This window comes from Dipodomys spectabilis, unplaced genomic scaffold (genome assembly GCF_019054845.1).
Source record: "Dipodomys spectabilis isolate Male_0828 unplaced genomic scaffold, ASM1905484v1 ptg000250l, whole genome shotgun sequence".
Lineage (NCBI taxonomy): Eukaryota > Metazoa > Chordata > Mammalia > Rodentia > Heteromyidae > Dipodomys > Dipodomys spectabilis.
This window is the reverse complement of record NW_024870927.1, coordinates 835,563-858,468: the sequence shown is the minus strand read 5'-3', so window position 1 is coordinate 858,468 and position 22,906 is coordinate 835,563. Positions and strand designations below refer to the sequence as shown.

Genomic DNA, 22,906 nt, shown 5'->3' with positions numbered 1-22,906 from the left:
TATTTGGGTCACTTCTTAGTCAAGTTTTCTATGGCCTGTAGGTCAAAGTTCAACAAAATCAACACCAGGAAATGGGTACATCCAAGTGCGGCGGGGAGCTAAGGGGAGAAAGGAAAATGAATGAAGGGGAAAGAGGGAGAGAATGAAGGCAAGAATTCATTGTATATAGCACAAAACTAAGAAAAGTAAAGGAAGGTGTGGGTTGAAGGGGGGGTGGGAATGTTGAAGGAGTGACACTGATCAGGATGCATTGTGTTTATAAACTGTTTAAGTCCCAGCAATCACTAGTTAGGTCTTAGGTCCTTGTGCCTTTGGCTACTGTTTCACAAGGCTACCTCTGGACTTCAACCTTTTGTTCTTGATAGAGATGAAACTCAAATGCCCTCATATTATGAAAAGAAATGTTCTTAATATTAATGCAAACATAAACACTAATGTGCTGGGTGCTGGTGACTCATGCCTGTATCCTAGCTACTCAGGAGGCTGAGATCTGAGGATTGTGGTTCAAAGCCAGCCTGGGCAGGAAAGTCCATGAGACTCTATCTTCAATAAACCACCAAAAAACTGGATGTGTCACTGTGGCTCAAGTGGTAGAGCACTAACCTTGAACTGAAGAGCTGAGGGATAGATAGCATACAAGCCCTGAGTTCAAGCCCCACAACTGACCAAAAACTACTGTGCCACTTTTTAAAATTTGGGGGAGGGGGAAATAGGAATGTATAAAATGTCCTCATTATTTCAAAACAAAATCTTGAAAGTTCCATTGGGTTACATTCTAGATGAAGAGAAAACAACAGCATTTTTTTTTATTAGTAGGAGATCCTGATTTGTTGTTGTACTGAGATCTTCTGACCATCTGAGGGAGTTAGAAGTTAACAGCTGTAGCTCTAGTTTATCTTTGCATATTTTAACCCAAATATGGTAAAGGGCAGGACTACAGAAGGAAGTGCCCATATAATAAACAGAGCTCAGAACTTGTAACAGAAAACTTTTTAGATATTCCACTTAAGGGAAAGCTGTCTGTGCTTTTCACTTTGGCTAATGTCTCATTTAGACCTAAGTTTCTAAACTTTTCTTGGGAAAATAAGCATTCTTTAATCTCCTCTCTTCTGAATTGTAGAAATCAGAGAAAATTGCATAGTAAAATGACCTCTTGTGACTTCACTGAAGAACCCATAAAAAAGATCGCCATCTTTGGAGGAACTCATGGAAATGAGCTAACAGGAGTATTTCTAGTTAAGCACTGGCTAGAGAATGGTGCTGAAATTCAGAGAACAGGTTTGGAAGTGAAACCCTTTATTACCAACCCAAGAGCAGTGGAGAAGTGTACCAGATACATTGACTGTGACCTGAATCGTGCTTTTGACTTTGAAAATCTTGGGTAAGATTTTGTTTTGTATTGTGTGTGACTATACGTGTGGGAAAAGTGGTAGGTGTTTGAAAGTGAGCTTACATATGCATATGATCAATATCCATGTTCATAAATATCATGGCTATAGTGAATAAAATCACTTTCACTTTATTGATGCTGCATTGTGAATTACACAATTAACAAAACTGGGCATTTGTTTGCCCTTTCACAGACTTTTTAAAGCATGTGGCTATTCTTCACTGTTTTGTTTTTAAATGAAGTCCAAAAAATTTAAGAAAATAAATGGCGAAGTCTGTTATTTAAAATCATATCTTTAAAGACACAGATTTAATAATACTTTTCACTAAATTAGTGTTTGACCACTCTGCTCATGTACATGTTTGTTAGCATTTTAAAGAATTCAGTGCTATCTTTTCTTACAACTATGTTTATGATATCCATAAAGTCCTAGTTGTTAAAAAGGTGATGTTTAAATTAACATTTGTTGAATGAAAGCATGACTAAGTATCCATTGCCAGAAAACTACTCTGTGGCCTGAGGAGCAGATATATTTATCTCCGATTGTGGATTGCTGCAGATGAGAATAATGAATGCTAAAGACGTTTTCCTTGAACTTTCTGCATTTGAATTATAGCTGATTTACAATACACTGTGGACAGTGTATATAAGAATAATAGTCTGGTTTGTTACTTGCTAATTATATTGCCTTTGTTTACGTAACAGTAGCTGCTATGACATAAGCCTTTTGCTACTTCTTTCATTTACCTAAAAGAATTAAACACCTATTCTGTGTCAAACACTGTGGAAGCATAAAATGGTTTTTATCCTCAAAGGGTTGACAGGTTACTAGCTATGATATAAGACATTGTAACAACTAAATGTACTGCTTCATTTACTTACTTGCTTTCTAATAAGCATTAGTTGGAGTTTAAGAATTCCTTAGGTTTAATCTCACTTCAGAACAAACAATAAATGCTTCTTTTAGCACAAATATATATATATGCTTTCCAGAGAAATTATACAGTAGCCATACTTTGTGTGTCAAATCATAATTTGAGAAATTCATAATTTCAGAAATTCAACATCTTTATAGGTGTATCTTTATGATTACATCCACATTACTAATGTTCATTAGCATAAAATAGCTATTAACTAACTCATATATTACAAGTAACATTTTTGAAGAATAACTCTTACTTTTTAAATACATTATTTTTTACTGTTTATTCCTGCTCCTTTTTGGTATTTCCATATATGCATATGGAATATAAAATAAGAATAACATGAGTGTAAATGTGTGTGTGTGTATGTGTGCGTGTGTGTGTGTGTGTGTGCATGCAGATCCTGGGGCTTGCACTCAGGGCCTGGGTGCTGTCCTTGAGCTTTTTTGATCAAGGATAGCATTCTACCACTTGAGCCACAGCTCTATTTCTGGGTTTTGGTAGTTAATTGGAGATAAAAGTCTCACAGACTTTCCTGCCCAGGATGGCTTTGAACCACTATCCTCAGATCTCAGCCTTCTGGGGAGCTAGGAGCCACAGTGCCAGCTAAGAATAACTTTTAATCAGCATATTAATTTCCCAAATAACTCTGGAACAGACTGGGTTTTCTTATTATAAACAACCAATGTCATGCCTTTCAATGACAGCAATATTTTAAATTGAAATCACATTCTTTCTTATTCTTTTTTTTTTTTTTTTTTGTCGGTCATGGGGCTTGAACTCTGGGACTGAGAGCTGTCCCTCAGCTCTTTAGCTCAAGATGAGCACTCTACTACTTGAGCTACAGTGCCACTTCCGGTTCTCTGGTGGTTTATTGGAGATGAGAGTTTCCAGACTTTCCTGCCCAGGCTGGCTTTGAACCACGATCCTCGGCTCTCAGCCTCCTGAGTAGCTAGGATTACAGGCATGAGCCACCAGCGCCCGGCTTCTTTCTTATTCTTTACTCACAGGCTAGACAGTTCTCTCAAAGGGTAGCTATCAAAATGAGATAAATAAACCAGTCCATCTCTCTATTAGCCCTCTCCCAAATTTACTAATTTTCCTAGAATTCTTACTTCAACGATGGCACCATTACCCACAAAAATCACCTATAGAAATCCTCTTAGAGTCTTTGTGTTCAACTCTCATGTTTAGTGGATCAGTAAGTGCTCCCAAGTACTTTTTCTTTTGGTGCTGGTACTGGGGCTTGAACTCAGGGCTTTAGATTCTCACTCAGCCAAACCTTCCCCTGCCCCATGGCTTTTTTGCTAGTTAACTAAAGATAACAGTCTCACAGATTTATCTATCCAGACTACCTTTGAACCTTGATCCTCAGAGCTCAGCTTCCTTAATTGCTAGGATTATAGGTCTGAACCACCAACACTCTGCTCTTTCAAGTATTCTTTACAAGAATCTCACAAAGGTAGTCTTCTTGTCATTACCTTAGTTTATTTTTTCTGTGGACAGTTAAAATAGCCTCTGATAGGATTTCTGTTTCCAGTTTTACTCCAGTTCTTCCTGCCATCCATCATCTATATGCTAGCTACAAGTATCATCCAAACATGCAACTATATTCTTCCATTGCTGAAATTCCCTTAAAATTTCCCATCCATCAGGCATTAATGGCTTGTGCCTGTAATCCTAGCTAATCAAGAGGCTAAGATCTAAGGATCATGGTTTGAAGCCAGCCTGAGCAGGAGGTCCATGAGACTCTTATCTCCAATTAATCACCAAAAGACAGAAGTGGAGCTGTGGTTCCAGTGGTATAGCACTAGCCAAAGCTCAAGGACAGTACCCAGGCCCTGAGTTCAGGCTGCAGGACCAGCATAAACACACACACACACACACACACACACACACACACACACAATTCCTTTAAAGAGTATATGTAATTTAGTGATGTTCTTTAGAATCTAATCCCTGTCTATTCTTTCAGCCTCATTCTTTAGGATTCTTCCAATAATACCTAAACTCTAGAGATGGGAAGTGAAAGGTGTCCATAGTCTTTCAAAATTCTAAACCTTGACTCTGAGCAACTTAGTAGGAAATAGGACCATTATTCAAATGAGATAGACCATTGTAGAAGTAAATATTTATGGGGTGACCTCATGGGCTTGTTCTATTAACTTTTAAATGCACATAGATAGATAAATAGATATTACATTAGTAATCATGTCTGGTTGCAAATAAAACCACAAGAATAGTAGCTTAAGCAAATAAGAAATTCTTGGTCACAAGCAATAAGTCCAATGGCAGACAGACCCAGACTGGTTCAATAGCTCTATAATTTCATCAGTACCACAAGCTTCTTCTATAGTCCCAGAATTGTTGCTCCTTATTCTTGATTGCATTCCAAAGAAGAAATACTTAGATATAAACCAACCCCTTGAAAATACAAGCAAAATAACCAAGGCATTGAATAAATTGAACTATATGAAATTGTAATAATGTCATAAGGAAAAATAAATTTAAGGTATTGTCATGCACAGTAATTTAAAAATTATCCTAACCATTGCCAGAGGTGAGGAAAAGATGAATAGGGATCCATTTAAGAGCATAATGATAATCATTAACTTACTAACCCTCACCACAGAAAAATATACATATGTATGTATCTAATTAGATCTCAATTTAAAATATTCAGTTAAGGCCTGGCATGGGTTATTTAACCTATAATCCTAGCTACTCAGGAGACTGAGATCTGAGGATCAAGGTTCATAGCCAATCCAGGTAGGAAAAGTCCATAAGCCTTTTCCAATTGACCACCAAAAAGCTGGAAGTAGAGCTGTAGCTCAAGTGGTTGAGTGCTAATTTGAGCAAAATAGCTCAGGGACAGGCCCTGAGTTTAAGCCACAAGATAGGCACAAAAAATGTAATTAAGATGATGTGAGCACCTAAGCTTGGCTGTTTTGTTCACTCAATTTAGCTACAGAAAAGAGGAAATGTACATTCAATGGCATTTTCCCCACAAATATAACTAGCCTACTATAACTACTAAGAAACTGTTAATCAAATTAATATATAACATTTGCTTGGTATTGAAGTTAAATGATAAATTGTTTGAAATGTTCTACCTGTGACATGCCATATACATGAACCTATCATTTTGTAACCCTGTCAAAATGATATTAGTTATGTAGAAGCAATTAGAGAAAGAAGTATATTGTTTAATTTATAAAGGTTTTAGGTATGGTAGATACTGGTGACTCACACCTATAATCCTCACTATTCAAGAGGCTAAGATCTGAGAATTGAAGTTCAGAGTCAGTCCAGGCAGACAAATCTGAGAGTCGCTTGTCTCAAAAATAGTCTGTAAAAAGCTACAAGTGGATATGTGGCTCAAGTAGTAGAGCTCTAGCCTGAGCACAAAAGCTATGCAAAAGCTCAAATCCCTGAGTTCAAGCCCCAGTATCAACCTTATAAATAAATAAATAAATGTTTCAGATATGTTTTTCCTTCTCTCACAGATTTTTTTTCTCAGTTGTGGGGCTTGAACTACGGGCCTGGGCACTGTCCCTCAGCTCTTCAGCTCAAAGCAAGCACTCTACCACAGCGCCACTTCTAGTTTTCTGGTGGTTCATTGGAGATAAGAGTCTCACAGACTTTCCTGCCCAGGCTGGCTTTGAACTGCGAGCCTCAGATCTCAGCCTCCTGAGTAGCGAGGATTACAGGCATGAGCCACTGGCACCCAGCTTTTTCATCTTAAAACTATAGCAACCATTCTTTGTACACTGTCAAATTATTGTATAGTTATGTTATCTTAGCCACAGGCATTGTTAATCTTTTCCTTTCTGCTCAAAACAGCAAAAAAGTTTCTGAAGATTTGCCATATGAAGTGAGAAGGGCTCAAGAAATAAATCATTTATTTGGTCCGAAAAATAGTGAAAATTCCTATGACATTATTTTTGACCTTCATAACACTACTTCTAACATGGGATGTACTCTTATTCTTGAAGATTCCAGGAATGACTTTTTAATTCAGATGTTTCATTATATTAAGGTAAAATGTCAATTTTTAATTTTTAATTTATAAGTTAGCATGAGACTACTCAGGAGGCTGAGATGTGAGGATTGTGGTTCAAAGCCAGGTTTGGTAAGAAAGTCCCTGAGACACTTATCTCCAATGAACCACTCAAAACCTGGAAGTGGTGCTGTGGCTCAAAGTGGTAGTCTTGAGCCAAAGAACTCAGGGACAACACTCAGGCAAAGTTCAAGGAAGTATCATTTAATGTTGGTTAAAAAACCAGCGATAACAAGTTTTTAGCCTTGTCCTTATCTCCATTTAATCCAGACACTCCCAAATGTATGTCTGATCTTTCAGTACACACTTCATATAGTTCATTATTTTAGGCCTCAGAAATCTGTGAGATGACAGTATCAGTAACCCAGTGCCTAAAGCTAAAGAAAACTTGCTAGAAAAAATAATGGAGCAGGGGCTGGGAAGGTGGCTCAGTGGTAGAGTGCTTGCCTCTCATGCCTGAAGCCCCGGGTTCGATTCCTCAGCACCACATAAACAGAAAAAAAAGATGAAAGTGGCGCTGTGGCTCAAGTGGTAGAGCACTCACCTTGAGCTGAAGAGCTGAGAGACAGTGCCCAGGCCCAGAGTTCAAGCCCCATGACCAACAAAAAGAAAGGAAGAAAGAAGGAAAGAAAGAAAGGGAAAAAGAAAAAATAATGGAGCAGAAATACAAATAATGGATTGTGTGTTTATTTCTATATAGTAGACACCCTTCCTTCCTGAAAACTAGTACAATTTACTAGAAAAGGTTGATCCATGTAGCCAGGAGAATGCAAGTTCACATCTTGGCTTTCTTATCTATTAGAAACTTGGACCAGACACTAATTGTGGCAGGCTTTAGTGGCTCATACCTGTAATCTTCACCATTCAAGAGAATCTAAGGATCACAATTTGAAGCTAGCCAAAGTAGGAAAGTCCATGGGTACGCTTATCTCCAATTAACCACCAAAAAAAGCCCAAAGTAGAGCTGTGGCTCAAGTGGTAGAGCTATAGCCTTGAGCAAATAAGCTCAAGAGCAGCACCCAGGCCCCTGAGTTCAAGCTCCAGGACTGGCAGGGGAAAAAAAGGAATTAATCTTCCCAAATCTTACTGCTCATTTTATGTAATTAGTGTACTAATGAAGTATTCAACATAGCAGCCTATATAAAGTTTATTATATTGATTTCTCTTGAGTTTTGACAATAACTAGATAGTGGTTCTAAAGAAAATGGGAGATCATGCAGCTGTCATTTGAGAAGAAAGCTTGATGCTTTGGTTCCCAACATGGAAGTAGCATGGCTTATATTACCAAAACCAAGAGGCCTGACTCAAATTCTTAGAAGCAGAAGAGAGGAAACACCCAACATCTGTAAAAACCTGGACTTCCAGAAAAAAATAATATTCTTTAAGAGACCAATACTACACTAAGTAGCAAGGTTACCAAAAATAACTGAATCTATTTGGAAGGGAAATTTATTACATATTCTTTAACCATTGTGTTAGAGAATTATTGTGTACATTTCATTTAAAAAGCAATATATAATCTGATTTTATATATAATTGGTTCATGTGTTTTCCAAGCTGTGGGTTTCACAGTGTGTTTCATAAAGCTCTCTGGCTAATAGTAATAGGTAAAGTAAAATATATTGAAGACATTACTAACAGTAATGGCATATGTTGTTTATATAATAAGAAATGCATTTTAAATTTTTCTCAGACTTCTTTGGCTCCATTACCTTGCTATGTATATCTCATTGAACATCCTTCCCTCAAATATGCAACTACTCGTTCTATAGCCAAGCATCCTGTTGGTAAGTCATATTTCCTAGTGGTGAATAAAGTTTGTCCTATGTGAAATTCTGAGAAAATAATTTTTCTTATTTTATTTTTTGTTGGTTTTGGGGCTTGAACTCAGAGCCTGGGCACCTTCCCTGAGCTTTATTCACTCAACGTTAGTGCTCTACCACTTTAAGCCACAGCGCCACTTCCAGTTTTCTGGTGGCTAATTGGAGATAAGAGTCACATGGAAACTATGGGACCTATGTTTCTTTGGGCCTGGCTTACTTCACTTAATATAATTTTTTCCAAATCTTTCCATTTCCTAACAAATGGGGCAATGTCATTCTTTCTGATGGAGGCATAGAATTCCATTTTGTTTATATACCACATTTTCTTGATCCATTCATCTACCGAGTGGCATCTAGGTTGGTTCCATATCAAGCTATGGTAAATAATGCTGCAATAAACATGGTTTCCCTTATTTGCAATAACTAGTATATGTCTGAGATAAGCAGAAAAGGTCAGATAAGATGATATCAAGTGAAACGAACCCCAAGATAAGGACACAAATGGTTTTTTCTTTCTTGCTATTGCTTCTAACATATTTATAAGGTACCAAGTGATTTTTTTTGTTGTTGCTTTGTGTGTCCCTCCCCCACAATATAACCCTTGTTCTCACTGTATTTGATGTTGGTATAATTTGGGGGAGGGAAGGGAAAAAACAACTTGTTTAAACAGGGATACATATTGACCCACTGCAACAATGAAATATACAAGACACTATGTTGAAAAACGAACTTTACAATTTAGGCGGGTGTGTGATTAGGGCATGGGGGGGAGGGGAGGAGTGTAGTTGTGGAGATGGAAGGAAAGGGATAGTAGGGGGGAAACAAAGGAGGAGATAACAATGCTTGATAAGAAATGTGCTCATTACTTTGCTCATGTAACTGTAACCTCTCCTCTGTACAGTATTCTCAGAATAAAAACCTTAATTTAAAAAAAAAAAAAGAGTCTGGGAATGTGGTTTAGTAGTAGAGTGCTTACCTTGCATGCATGAGGCCCTGGGTTCAATTCCTCAGCACCACATAAGCAGAAAAAGCTAGAAGTGGCACTGTGGCTCAAAAGAGCGCTAGCCTTGAGCTGAAGAGCTGAGGGACAGTGCCCAGGCCCAGAGGTCAAAACCCAAGACCGACAAAAAAAAAAAAAAGAAGAGTCTCATGGATTTTCCTGCCTGGGCTGGCCTCCAACTGAAATCCTTAGTTCTCAGCCTCAGTAGGTAGGATTACTGGTTCCTGACAAGAAAATAATTTTTTAAAAATATTCATGCACCAGATGCCAATGATTGTAATCCTGTAATCCAAGCTACTTAGGAGCTGAGATCTGAGAATTGCCATTCAAAGACAGCCTGGGCAGAAAAGTCTGAAAGCCTCCCAATTAACCAGAAAAAAAGTTAGGCTAGAAGTGTGGATGAAGTGGTAATGCACAAGCCATGAGGGAAAAATGCCAAAAGAGAGAGCAAGAGGCCCTGTGTTCAAGCTCTAGTGTTACCACACAAGAAAAATTATAGCTGTCTTGCTTACCATAATGTTTGACTGACAAGTAAGAAGCACATTAACTTGAGGCAGGCTCTAACTGTACTTAATTTCCTTAGCTTCTTTGAGTAGCTTTCTGCTTTGTTCATATAATCACCTTTGTTATTACTGTTCAGTTGTTCAAATGACAAATTCCCAAGATTTAAGTGAAATACTGCCTCCATATAGAATCTACTCTGATTCCACTCCCAGAATTATTACTCCAGACTTTACACAGGTATTTATTGTGGTACTGAGGATGTAGTGGTGAAGAAGCCATGTAGTTTTCCCTTAAAGAAATTAGTATCTAGGGGCTGGGAAGGTGGCTCAGTGGTAGAGTGCTTGCCTTACATGCATGAGGCCTTGGGTTCAATTTCTCAGGACTACATAAGCAAAAAAAAAGCCAGAAATGGTGCTGTGGCTCAAGTGGTAGCATGCTTGCCTTGAGCTGAAATGCTGAGGGACAGCGCCCAGGATCAGAGTTCAGGCCCCATGGCCAACTGGAAAAAAAAAAAAGAAAAGGAAAAAAAAAAGAAATTAAAGGAGGAGACAGCAATGCTTGATAAGAAATGTACTCATTACCTTGCCCATGTAATTGTAACCCCTCTGTATGGTATTTTCACAATATAAATAAATAAATAAAAATAAAAAATAGTATCTAATGATACAACTAACAGCCAACCAGGTCACTTACTACAGAGGGGATCACGGCCAATACAGAGTCATTCCACACTCTTCCTGAGACACCTTCATGAGTTAATCATCTGCAGACTACACCATACTTAAGATTGCTATTTTTTTTCTCTTTATATATATATATATATATACATATATATTTTGTAAAGATACTGTACAAAGGAGTTACAGTTATATGAGCTAGGTAAGGAGTCCATTTCCTATCAAGCATTGTTATACCCACCTTTGTTTTTCCCCTACCATCTCTTCCCTCCCCTCTCAGTTTTATAATGAGTAATTTGTTGGTAACTAATGTAAACAATTGAAAAACTTTTTAAGTAATCCTAGTTGTTTAAGAGGTGATGTTTTGTTGCATAATTAAGTGAATTAATTCAATATCAAATGTAATTGGAGAATATATCCAAATATAGGCACATAATATAGCCTAAATATCCAAATACATAGTTGTAATTTTTTAAAGCCTTAACAAAGTAAGATAGGGCTAGATATGTGAAAGAGAACCTGCCTAGCATATATGAGGACTTCAATTAGATTTCTAGCAAAATAACAACAACAATAAGAATAATAAATGTGGAATAGAATTATGGCTCTTTTTGATACCAAATAAAAGCAAAGGATTTCCAAACCTTTTTTTTTTCTTTTTTCATTCTTTTAGTACTGAAATTAGAGTTTCTTACTCTCTAGGCAAGTAGTCTACCACTTGGGCCATCTATTCAGCCCTAAGATTTCCAAACTCTGAAGATCAATTTTGCTCTATGATACCTAAGGTCAATGTTGTTCTTTTTTTTTTGCCAGTCCTGGGGCTTGCACTCAGGGCTTGTGTACTGTCCCTGAGCCTCATTTGTGCTCAAGGCTACACTCTACCACTTGAGCCACAGATCTACTTTCCAATGTTCTTCTGAGCTACAACAAATATCTGCTGCTACTTTTGGCCCTGACAAATAGAGTCAAATGTTTAAAACATTTCAATATGAGGAATTATAATTGCTACTGATTATAAATCATTAGAAATATTACACATTCTCTGTTTCTCTGTAACTTGATTTGGAGTCCTTTTATGGCATACTTACCCATTGAATTATAAACACTTCACATCAGGACACTGCTTTTGATTCAACATTTCATAATACACTAAGACCTTTACCCCTTATAAGCTATCATCCATTTCTACTAGTCACCTACAAGGACCATTCTAATTCCAAAGTAGTTGAAATTTAACAGGATCATTCTCAGTCACTAAACTTTGTTCTAGAAAGCAGCAGTTTGCTGTAACCAGCCTCATGATCATTCCAGAACTGTCACAAACACACACATGTACACACATAGAAACATGACTAGATACAACTTCTCTTGACTTTCTCAGATTGGCAATGATCTCACTTGAGATTCAATAGTTATTTCATCTTATTTTATTTTTGTGCTGGTCCTGGAGCTTGAAGTCAGGGCCTTAGTGCTATCCTTAAGGTTTTTTGCTCAGGGCTACTGCGCTACCATCCTTGAGCTACAGTTCCACTTCTGGCTGTTTGGTGGTTATCATAGATAAGAGTTTCATGGACTTTCCTGCCCAGGCTGGCCTTCAGCCATGATCCTCGGATCTTAGCCTCCTGAGTAGCTAGGATTACAGGCATAAGCCACTGGCACCCAACATTAATTTTTTATCATCATTTTTCCTTCCCTCCATTCAACTATGCCACTCTACATAAACATTTACAGCACTATAAGATCTTACATTAAAGATAATTTTTAGCTTAGAAAATATGACCACCCAACCACTCACAGTGAGAATATAAAACTTCACTAACCTTTTGTTCTGATTAAAGCATCCAAGAATACCTGTCAATAGCTTCTTACTCTCTAAATAGGACTGACCATACCACAATACCACAGCTCTTGCCCTGTGAAGACAAGAATACATAGAACACTTTTGGCTGCTTGTAACCCAAAATGGCATAACAATAAGATAAATGTATTGTTTTACCCAATATTTCAACACAAGGGACTAGGTTTCTTTTATCTTTCTGGTCTACCACATTTGGTGTGTCTTTAGTGGCTCTGTGGCATGCGATGTCCACTGTGATTCCAAGATTCATACAACAATATGACAAGATATAATAAAGGAAACTCTAAACAACTACCCTACATCTCTTTCATTTTGTCACCTTGGGCATAACTGGGCCATACATTCATTCTTCAATCAATCACCAAAGTGTCAGAATTACTATGATTAAGTTGAACCATTCAATATTTAGTCTTGAGCTGAAGAGAAGTTCATGTAACTTGAAGATTGACTACCTAACAGATTATGATCCTATTAAACAGGAGTAATGGGGCTGGGAAGGTGGCTCAGTGGTAGAGCGCTTGCCTTGCATGCCTGAGGCCCTGGGTTCAATTCTTCAGCACCACATAAGCAAAAAGAAAAAAAAAGCCGGAAGTGGCGCTGTGGCTCAAGTGGTAGAGCGCTAGCCTTGAGCTGAGAGCTGAGGGACAGCACCCAGGCCCAGAGTTCAGGCCCCACGACCGGACCCAAAAAAATAAATAAATAAATAAACAGGAGTAATGAGGAAGGAATTTGGAATAGGCAAACCACATCGTGTACACTATACATGCAGACATAGCCATGAACACAATGTCTGTGTGTTTATACAAGATATAAAGTAAAAATACATTTTTACAAATAAATTTACACAAAATACATGATTTACATTATAGTTTAAGCCATTTTGAAATATCTGCAGCCACAAGTATTCTATGGATTCATGTCTTTAGAGAAGACTGAGGTTTGAAATGGTCAGTCCTAGGTAGAAAGCAAGATGCTGTGCACCAATAGGGAGGGGTTGGGTCTTCACCCAGAAGAATACAGTTAACTAATCACTTATGCACAGATACATACCTTACCAGCATATATGATACCATATATTTAAACGTCCCTAGGCACATGAAGCTAAACACAACAATTTTAAAAATCATGATAAGGAAAAAAAATAGTAATGTTTTGTGAACAGAAATAGGAAAGGCATAAAAGAAAAGAGAATGAAAATTGGTGATACTATACTGGATGATAAGTTTGAAAAAAAATAGAAAAAGGGCTGGCTGCCAGTGACTCATGCCTACAAATCTAGCTACTCATGAGGCTGAGATTTGAGGTTGTGGTTCAAAGCCAGTTCAGGCAGGAAAAGTCCATGAGACTCTTTTTTTTTTAATTTAATTTTATTTTATTTGTGAACATACTGTACAGAGGGGTTACAATTACATGGGCAGGATAATGCGTACATTTCTTTCCAAGCATTGCAGCCTCCTAGACTCTTATCTCCAATTTACTACAAAAAAGCCAGAAATGAAACTGTGGCTCGAGGTGTAAACTGCCAGCCTTGAACAAAAAAGCCAAGGGTAAAAGACTACACATAGAGCTCCCCTATGACCCAGCAATCCCACTTTTGGGCATTTACCCAAACGATCATAAACAAGGCCATACTAAAGCTACCAGCACAACTATGTTTATCACAGCATTATTCACCATAGTTGAACCCAGATGCTCCTTGATAGGTGGATGGATCAAGAAAATGTGATACACACACATACACACACACACACACACACATGCACGCACGCATGTGCACACACACACACACACACACACACACAATGGAATTCTATGCCTCCATCAAAAAGAATGCCACCGCCATGTTTTTTAGGAAATGGAAAGATTCGGAAAAAATTATATAAGTGAAGTAAGCCAGGCCCAAAGAAACATAGATCCTATTGGTTCCCTTATTTGCAATAACTAGTATATGTCTAGGATAATCTCACCAGACAAGTAGAAAGGCTCAAAAGCTATGCACATATAACCATTTAAGATGATGCTAAGTGAAATGAACCCCAAGATAGGAACACAAGAGGTTTTATCCTTGTTGCTGTTGTTTTTAATGTACTTACAATGTACTATGATTTTTTTTCTTTTGTATATTCTTCCCCAATGGTATAACCCCTGTTTTCACTGTATTTGGTTCTGGTGCCCTGCATCTTGTATATAAATTTTTCTAACTTGGTGAGGGAAAGGGAAATAACAAAATGCTGAAACAAGGATACAGGTTGGTCCATTGTAACAATGAGATGTACAAGACACTATGTTGAAAAGGAACTTGACAATTTTGGGGAGGGTAAGGGAGGAGTTGGGGAGGTGGGGAGGGAAGGGATGGTAGGGGAAAAACAAAGGAGGGAGTAACAATGCTCAAAAGGAAATGTACTCATTGCCCTACTCATGTAACTGTAACCCCTCTGTACAATATCTTTACAATAAAAAAAAATTTTAAGCTAAGAAAAAAAAAGCTAATGGAGAGCAGCTAAGCCCTGAGTTCAAGCACCAATATAGGCACAATTTAAAAAAAAGGTAATGATTGGAGCACTGACTTTGTGGGAGACTTTAATAGGAAAGGAACAAGACAAATGGTTGAGAGAGAATGTTTTGTAGATGTAAAGATGCATGTTTAACAACCATGGGAAATAGACTTGATAATACAGACTCGTTTTATTGGAGATAGATTAAACAACTACTTTTTTCTACAGAAAATTAAATTAGTTGTACTATATTATCAGGATGAATTATATTAAGGACAAAAAAATCGCTTCAAGATCACTTATCATGTCAAAATTCATGACTGTGGCTCATCTAGCTAGATTTCAAAGACTAAATAGATGTCCTTCCTCCTGTCAAACTAAGTGTTAGGTCTTGGTCAGTTGTCTTTGTGGTCACCTATTAACTTTTTCAACCTAACTTTGTTTACCTCTTTTACTATATTATGAACTTTTGATATTTTGACAATATTGAAGGAAAATTTTTTTAAAAAGTGTCTCTGAATTCTTCACAGTTAAACACAATTCTATGTTTTTTCTATATTCTCTCCTAGTCTTTATTTGCTATTTGTGTTATTTGAATATATAAATGTTCCTTTATTGTCTAACACTATATTTCAAATATTTTCTATAATACTAAATGTTTTACCGTTGAAAAAGTGTTTAACAATGAGATTCTAGATCTTTATATATTAAAATGTTCCACTTGGGGAAGGGGGAGAGGCAAAGTAGGAGGAAAATGAAGAAAGGGGTAACAAGTTTGACAAGAAATGTATTTATTACCTTAGTTATATAACTGTAGCCCCCCGTACATCACTCTGACAACACAAAAGAGAAAAAATAAATAAAATAAAATGTTCCAGTTTACAGAATGTTCTAATACTTGATTATATCACTTACTGTACCTAGGTATAGAAGTTGGTCCCCAGCCTCAAGGTGTTCTGAGAGCTGATATTTTGGATCAAATGAGAAAAATGATTAAACATGCTCTTGATTTTATATGCAATTTTAATGAAGGTATGTGGTGAATGAGAATCATTTTCTTGATGTGTATTTGAACATCACTTGGCCATCAGAATGTGTGTATATATGAGTGTGTAACTTAATAAACACTGAAATGGGAATTGGAATCTAGGTCAAATTTGTCTTAGATTATTTTTTGAAACAAGGTGTCACCATGTAGCCCATCTAGCCTCAAACTTATGATCCTCCCGCCTCAGTCTCCCAAGACCTGAGATTAGAAGTATATGCTACCTAACCTGGCTCTTAAATGCTTTTTTATGTGCTACATAAGACACATTTACTTTTTTATTGTCTTTAAGTAATTGTACAAATAAGTACAGTATATTTTGATCAATGTCAATATTTTCACTCATCCCTCCCCTACCCACCTCTTCTCTCAGTTTTCTTAATTTTGTAGGAAATACATTGGATTCATGACTGTATTCTCTCCTTCTTCTCTTCTTAAATCTTCTCTACTTCAGAAATTCTTCAGTGACCGTAGGATATTTAAGTAGAGCAGCTACCCAGAGTCAAGTTTCCTTATAACTTGTCATTTTAAAAAGCACAAAAATCTGTACAGTAAGTTCACAAAAAATTAAAATTTAAATTTAAAAAATAAAAATAAAAAAGCACAAAAAGACTAGGAAATACAACTGTCCAATAAACATAAGAAGAAATTTTCAACATTGTAAATAACCAGAGGAATGTAAATTAAAATAACATTTTTCTTTATTACATTGGGAAAATATTAAAATCCAATGATAAGTTACTCTCATTACCTGCTACCTGCTGGAGAAATAAAATAAATAAAAGACCCTTTACAGGTCAATTTTATAGTATTTACTAATTAAGATGCACAAGTGGGACCCAGAAGTTTCACAAGTATATGTATACCCAAATATACACTGAGTGGTTATTACAACTCTGTTCATAACAGTACAACAATGAAAATAACTCAAATGTCCATTAGGTATTAAAATTTATAATAAACTAATGTGGAATAATATTCAAAACACATTATAATTAAAAGAAAACAAATTGCAGGCCACAGAATATAGTATGTTGATTTGCTTTAAAATAATACTACTAAACTGGGCATGGTGGCATATGTAAATAATCCCAGTTCTGGGAGGCTGAGGCAAGAGGACACAGAGTTCAAGGCCAGCTTGGACTACATAGAAGTTTGAGGCTAGCTGGGCTATATAGTAAAAACTTGTCTTAAAAACAAATACGTGCATACATACATATATGTATACATACATAATCACTTACTAGAATACATATACATATATGCTAAAATATACAATAAATTTTTGAACACACCAACAGATTACAGTAATGTCTAAGGAAGAGAGGAATAAACAAGGCTCACTCTGTTATTCAACAAGACTAATATAATCATGTATTGTATTATCATTAATACATTATTCTTGTTGAATATTTCTATAATTAACAAGTAAATAGAGACTGGTAGAGAAGTTGGTGTTTGGAACTCTTATTTATTCAGTATATCTAAAAAAAGCACACTATAGAGTCTATTAATTATAAGAAAAGTTTACTTTTCAATTGTAACAACATCACATAAGAGCAATAGGCTGAGTTGTAGCATTTCATTAAGAAGTCATTGCAGCAACAGTGCTAGTGTGGAGTCTGGTGCCTGGAGAGAATGTAATTGCTAAACTTTAGATGTGCAGCCCCTGTGAGCACAGGATCTTCTGTGGTTGGCAGTCTTTGGTACGTAGTCATAGAAACTGAACATCAGCTATTGCCTTCCAAGTCTAGGGACAGGTTCTGTCCTGTATATTGAAACCAGGATTGGGACAGTCACCACATACACATACAGCATCCTCAAACAATGTGGATCTACAATGATACGATAAGAAATGACATCCACCCAGAAGGCCACAATTAGACATAGTTTAAAAATCACAGTCCATAGTATGCTCCCATAGGCATTAGTAGTGGTAACTCCAACAGCCCGCTTTCAGTCTCTGCAAAAACCCAGCAGTTCTTCTCTATCCCTTGAATCTGACTTTTATGCCACTGAATAGGCTTGCAAAAGACTTGCACCTGTGACTTGCTCTCTTACTGCTCTCCCAAACCTATACCATCATGATTTAAGTCAATCCACAAGAGCCTGCTGAATAAGGAAAGGTCCTACAATGGAAAACTCATACAATGGAAAACTCATACATACCAGATGCCAGACATACGGGTGAGGCCATCTCATAACACAGCTTTTAGCTGCCTGACAGCTTACCCTAAATCCATAAGCAAGGCAGTCAGAAATTAGCAAAGCCAGTCCAGAACATGAGCTGGACATTTGCCATGGTTTTTTTTTTTTTTTTTGTAAGTTAAACTCCCCTGCCAGGCAGTACTGTATTCTGAGAACAAGCTGTTCACAAACTAGCCAAATGCCTAGTGTACTGAACACACAGAACCACTAGGCAGAAGCCCTAGCTGACTGGCATTCATGGAAGAACTTCTGAGAGAAGCAAACCTAAACCTTCATCAGTCAAGACATGAAAGCAAGCCACTAGAACATCTAGAGATTACACAGCAATGGGAGGAAAAGGTGATACAGACAAGAGAATAAAGTCCAGAAGTCCTGACTCACAATCCTAGTGTTTTAGCTCCCACACTGGCTTTTCCAATTCTATTTTGTCCATCAGTTCATTTCTGGAAAGAGTTCTGAGAGGAATAATTCCAGAACATCTTTTCGTTTCTTATTTATGAAACATATTTAAATAAACCTGTTGTATTCTCCTATTATCTATCTTTGTGGTTTTGTTGCTGTTCTTCTTTAAAGTATCTATTTCCTTTCTAGGAGTATTCTGTGTGTATGTGTGTGTGTGTGTGTGTGTGTGCGCACGTGTGTGCGCGCACACACACAGGACACGTGCATGTGTTGGTCTGGGACTTGAACTCAGGGCCTGAGCACAGTCCTGAACTTTTTTTACTCATCTAGAGCTCTCTCACTTGTGCCACAGCTCCACTTCTGTCTATTTTAGTGATTAATTGGAGATATGAGTCTCATGTACTTCCTTGCCAAGGCTGGCTTTGAACTGCAATTCCTCAAATATCAGCCTCCTAAGTAGCCAGGGTTATAGATGTGAGCCTTAAGCACCCAGCTATAGGGTACTTTTTAAGTTGCTAATAATACATTTTTTCCATAGGAAAAGAATTTCCTCCGTGTTCTGTTGAGGTATATAAAATAATGGACAAGGTCGATTATCCCAGGAATGAAAGTGGAGAGATTGCTGCCCTCATCCACCCAAATCTGCAGGTAATATTTGCTACTTTTGTAAAACTGAAAATAGCCGGGCACCAGTGGCTCACACCTGTAATCCATTACTCAGGAGGCTGAGATCTGAGGATTGAAGTTCAAACCCAGCCGGAGCAGAAAGTCTGTGAGATTCATTTCCAATTAACAAGCAAAAATCCCAAAACAACAGTGTGGCTCAGGTGGTAGAGAGCCAGCCTTGAGCGAAAGAGCCAGGTGAGAGCATAAAACCTTGGATTCAAGTCTCAGTAATGGCACAAAAAAACCTGGTTCCCAGGTTCCATCCCCAGCAATTCTGATTTGATTAATCAAAGCAGAGACAGGGAATCAAATGAAGTCATCTAGTAATGTTGGTATGTTCACTTCTAGGCAGCACTGCACTATGAGTCTCTGCAAATGGAACTAGCCATATGCGTATGGAACCTTCCTCCATGGGTCCTAGGCACACCTCTGGCTGAAAACCACTGGTCCAGTGGTTCTACAGGCCATACCAACCTTCTCAATTCCTAAGACTTACAAAAAAATTAGATATTAAATATAAATGAGCAACATGAAGTGAAATTATCTCTTTTTTGACAGATCTCTATGAAATGATGTTTTAGGTACATTGTTTTGTTTTTTCTACAGTACTGGAAATTGAACACAGGTCCTTATACATACTAGACAAGCTCTCTACCACTTGAGCCATGTTCCTGGCTCCATTGTTTTGTTGTTGTTGTTTTTATACACCTGATATTTTATTATTTTCATCTGCCACTCACAGCAGTCTAAAATTATTAGGCACATTGAAAATTTATACATAGATATAAAACTAGACCCTGTGCTTTTGTAGATACTATATTTTTCCATGTACATGGGCCATTGTCAGTTATGCATTTCTAAAAACATTTCTGTTCATTTATTTGAAAAGTAACACCAATATGCTTTGCTGTTTTAAAGATAGGCTTTCAATAACTATGGCAAGACAGGATCCTTCTGCTTCTACCTCCCAAGCATGTGAGATTACTGACATGCACCACCATGTCCAGCTTAATTATTTATACTGATTGCATATAGGACTACACACAAAAACAAGTGGATTTTGCTCAATGAAAAATTTTGAAATCCATTTTTTGAAGAAATGAAAGAAAGCACAGATAAATCCATAAAGAAGTCTATACAATATCTTAAAATAAATTTTTATTTAAGAATTTACTAAATGTCAATTTTATTTAAATCAATACATTAAAACTATTACAATTTAATTATTAAAAAATCACATCATTCTCTTTTTTTCTGTTGTACTATACTGAGCCTGACCATTGTCCCTTAGCTTTCTCCATTCAAGTCTGGCACTCTTCCACTAACTCACTGCTCCATTTCCAGTTTTATTTAGTGGTTAAGTGGATAAGACTCTCAAGGACTTTCTTGTTGGCTCTGGCTTTGAACTTTGATGTTCAGATCTCAGCCTCCTGAGTAGCTAGGATTATAGGTATGAGTCACCAGGTCCCAACTTCAAGTCACTCTTTTAATTCTAATTTGATGAGATTAGGTCAGACCCTGTAATCCATGTTAGGGCATATTAATATCCCAAGGCATTATCATGTGCAACTATGGTTGAGAAAATCCCTGTGATGCAATTCTTTTTCTTTTCTTTTTTTTTTTTTTTTTTTTTTTGGTCTGGGGCCTGAACTCTGGGCCTGGGCGCTGTCCCTCAGCTCTTTAGCTCAAGGCTAGCACTCTACCACTTGAGTCATAGCACCACTTCTGGCTTTTGCGGCTTCTGAGGTGCTGAGGAATCGAATCCAGGGCCTTATGCATGCAGGGCAAGCACTCTACCACTGAGTGACATTCCCAGCTCCACATTTCTTCTTCTATGTTCCTATTCTGCATATGAATTGCTGACAGATTTTTCATATGAAGAATATTATTTAGTATGTCAGCAGTGGGAATTGTAATTCTGCTTTGTTAACAAACTCTCAGGTAAGGCGAATGCTGATGCTCTTGGGAAATGCTAGAAATACAAAATCTCAGGCACTACCCCGACTATCTATAGAGTCAGAATCTGCATTTTAATCTTCCAGGCGATTTGCATGCACCCAAGTAGGAGAACAATTGTTCTGGAAATCCTGTGGTCTTATGACATTGGTGTACAATGGCCAAATCATGGTGCAAAACGTTCCAGCTAACATCACATGTAATATGAGGATACATAGCTATATGCTAGCTTTGTAATGGAGTCTGACAGAAAATTTTTAAGTAGGAAGAAAGCCAAAGGTAATTTATCTTAATTTCTCCTGAGAGGATCAAGACTGGAAACCATTGCACCCTGGAGATCCTGTGTTTGTGACTATTGATGGAAAGACTATTCCACTGGGTGGAGACTGTACTGTGTACCCTGTATTTGTGAATGAGGCTGCTTATTATGAAAAGAAAGAAGCTTTTGCAAAGACGACTAAACTAACACTCAATGCAAAAAGTATTTGCTATGCTTTCCACTAGAAATCACTGCTAGCTCACTTATTATAGGGTATCTTGAAAAGCCCTACAACTCTGTAATTTCCTCAAGAGCAGGATTGTGCCCTTTCACATCCATCCACATAGCACCTAGCCCAGACTCTTGTACAGTAAGCGTCCAGACCAGTCTCTTAAAGCAAAGAATAAATTAACGAGTGTCTTCTAAAAGCATCATACTCTATGGACATAGTTTTCCAAAGAAGTGTGCTTCATATTTCAACCCATTTTGGTAGTTTAACATTCTTCATAAACAACCTTCATAAACAAATATAAAATTGAAAAAATACTATATGGAAGTTATCAACTTGAACACAAAATGAAACAGAGTATTTCATGTTTGTTTTAAGTAATATGTAAGTACTACTGGAAACTAATGGCTTTGGCTTGCTATTTTTTGCAATTTTCATATCTAATGACTATATTAAATATACAGTCTATAAACTTTTAACAATACTTGGGATACCTATAGGAGATTTTAAAATAATCTTCTATAGGTGACATGGCCAAGAAAAATTAGGACTACATCAAGAAACTCGGTATCTCACATGCCCCTTGAGAAGCTACTATCTCTAAACATCCTTCTCAAGGTGGAAAATTTGGAAAAGGCATATTTCTAACAGCTGTCACTTGTCATTTTGAAAGGACTCGCTCACCCTAATCATCAACTGAAGTTGAGGAGTCACTGATCTCTAGTAACCACTATCAATTAGAGAGAGCTGTGGGTGCCAGTGGAGACATGGCCCAGACTCATGGCTCTAGTTTGCAAATAAGAGCTTTCATGAAGCTTTCTTAAGTGTTGAAACTCCTGGCTTCCCATGCTTCTTCTCCTCAAATACCTGCAGCTGAAACCTGCCCATGCCCTCTCTCATCCTCTAAAATGACCTCCTTCTCCCTCTATGGCAACAGAAGTCAAGAAAGGAGTGTTTTTTCCCCCAAGAAATGGAACCAGTGTATTGTTCATGAATTCCAATGTGTTTATCAAAAATACTAACATTATCTGGAAATATATGCATGTATTTCATTCTTCTAGGGTAAATGACCTTAAGCCAATTTCAATCCATAGTCAATGTTAAATAGAACACAATTAAATGCTTTATAAATTTTAAGCATCTATTTTGTGCATTATGGAATTGTTTTGTTAGAATAAACACTTTTTTCTGAATATTGTAGTAAAATTTTGTCAATTAGCTTTCCTGTGTTATGTTTTATAAGCTTCCTTCTCCCATTCTTAACATTTCATTTTATTTCAGAGTTCACTTTCTGTGGGTCATTTTTTGCCAGATGTAAATGTTGGCAAGAAAACTTTATTCTTCGATCAATTTTTATAAATGTATTTACAAACTTATGAGGTGCAAGTTTGAGGATTATTTTATTAAGTCT

At 37.1% G+C, this 22,906-nt stretch overlaps 1 protein-coding gene and 1 long non-coding RNA gene across 3 annotated transcripts; both read left to right on the top strand.

Annotated features, from left to right (window-relative positions):
• Nucleotides 1–972: 972 nt before the first annotated feature.
• Aspa (aspartoacylase) lies at nt 973–22,695 on the top strand. Of its 2 annotated transcripts, none has more exons than XM_042699432.1 (6): nt 973–1,381; nt 6,157–6,352; nt 8,067–8,160; nt 15,655–15,762; nt 18,924–19,033; nt 21,094–21,289. In XM_042699432.1, the coding sequence occupies exons 1-6, from the start codon at nt 1,146–1,148 to the stop codon at nt 21,196–21,198; spliced, it is 849 nt and encodes a 282-aa protein (XP_042555366.1). In that variant the 5' UTR covers nt 973–1,145; the 3' UTR covers nt 21,199–21,289. The 2 variants fall into 2 exon arrangements, with proteins under 2 accessions (XP_042555366.1, XP_042555365.1); XM_042699431.1 differs by lacking the exon at nt 21,094–21,289 and adding an exon at nt 21,314–22,695 and having other exon boundaries at nt 974–1,381.
• Nucleotides 19,206–19,581, top strand: LOC122124838. Its single transcript, XR_006150671.1, has 2 exons — nt 19,206–19,246; nt 19,400–19,581. It is a non-coding gene; the product is annotated as an uncharacterized LOC122124838 (long non-coding RNA).
• Nucleotides 22,696–22,906: the final 211 nt, after the last annotated feature.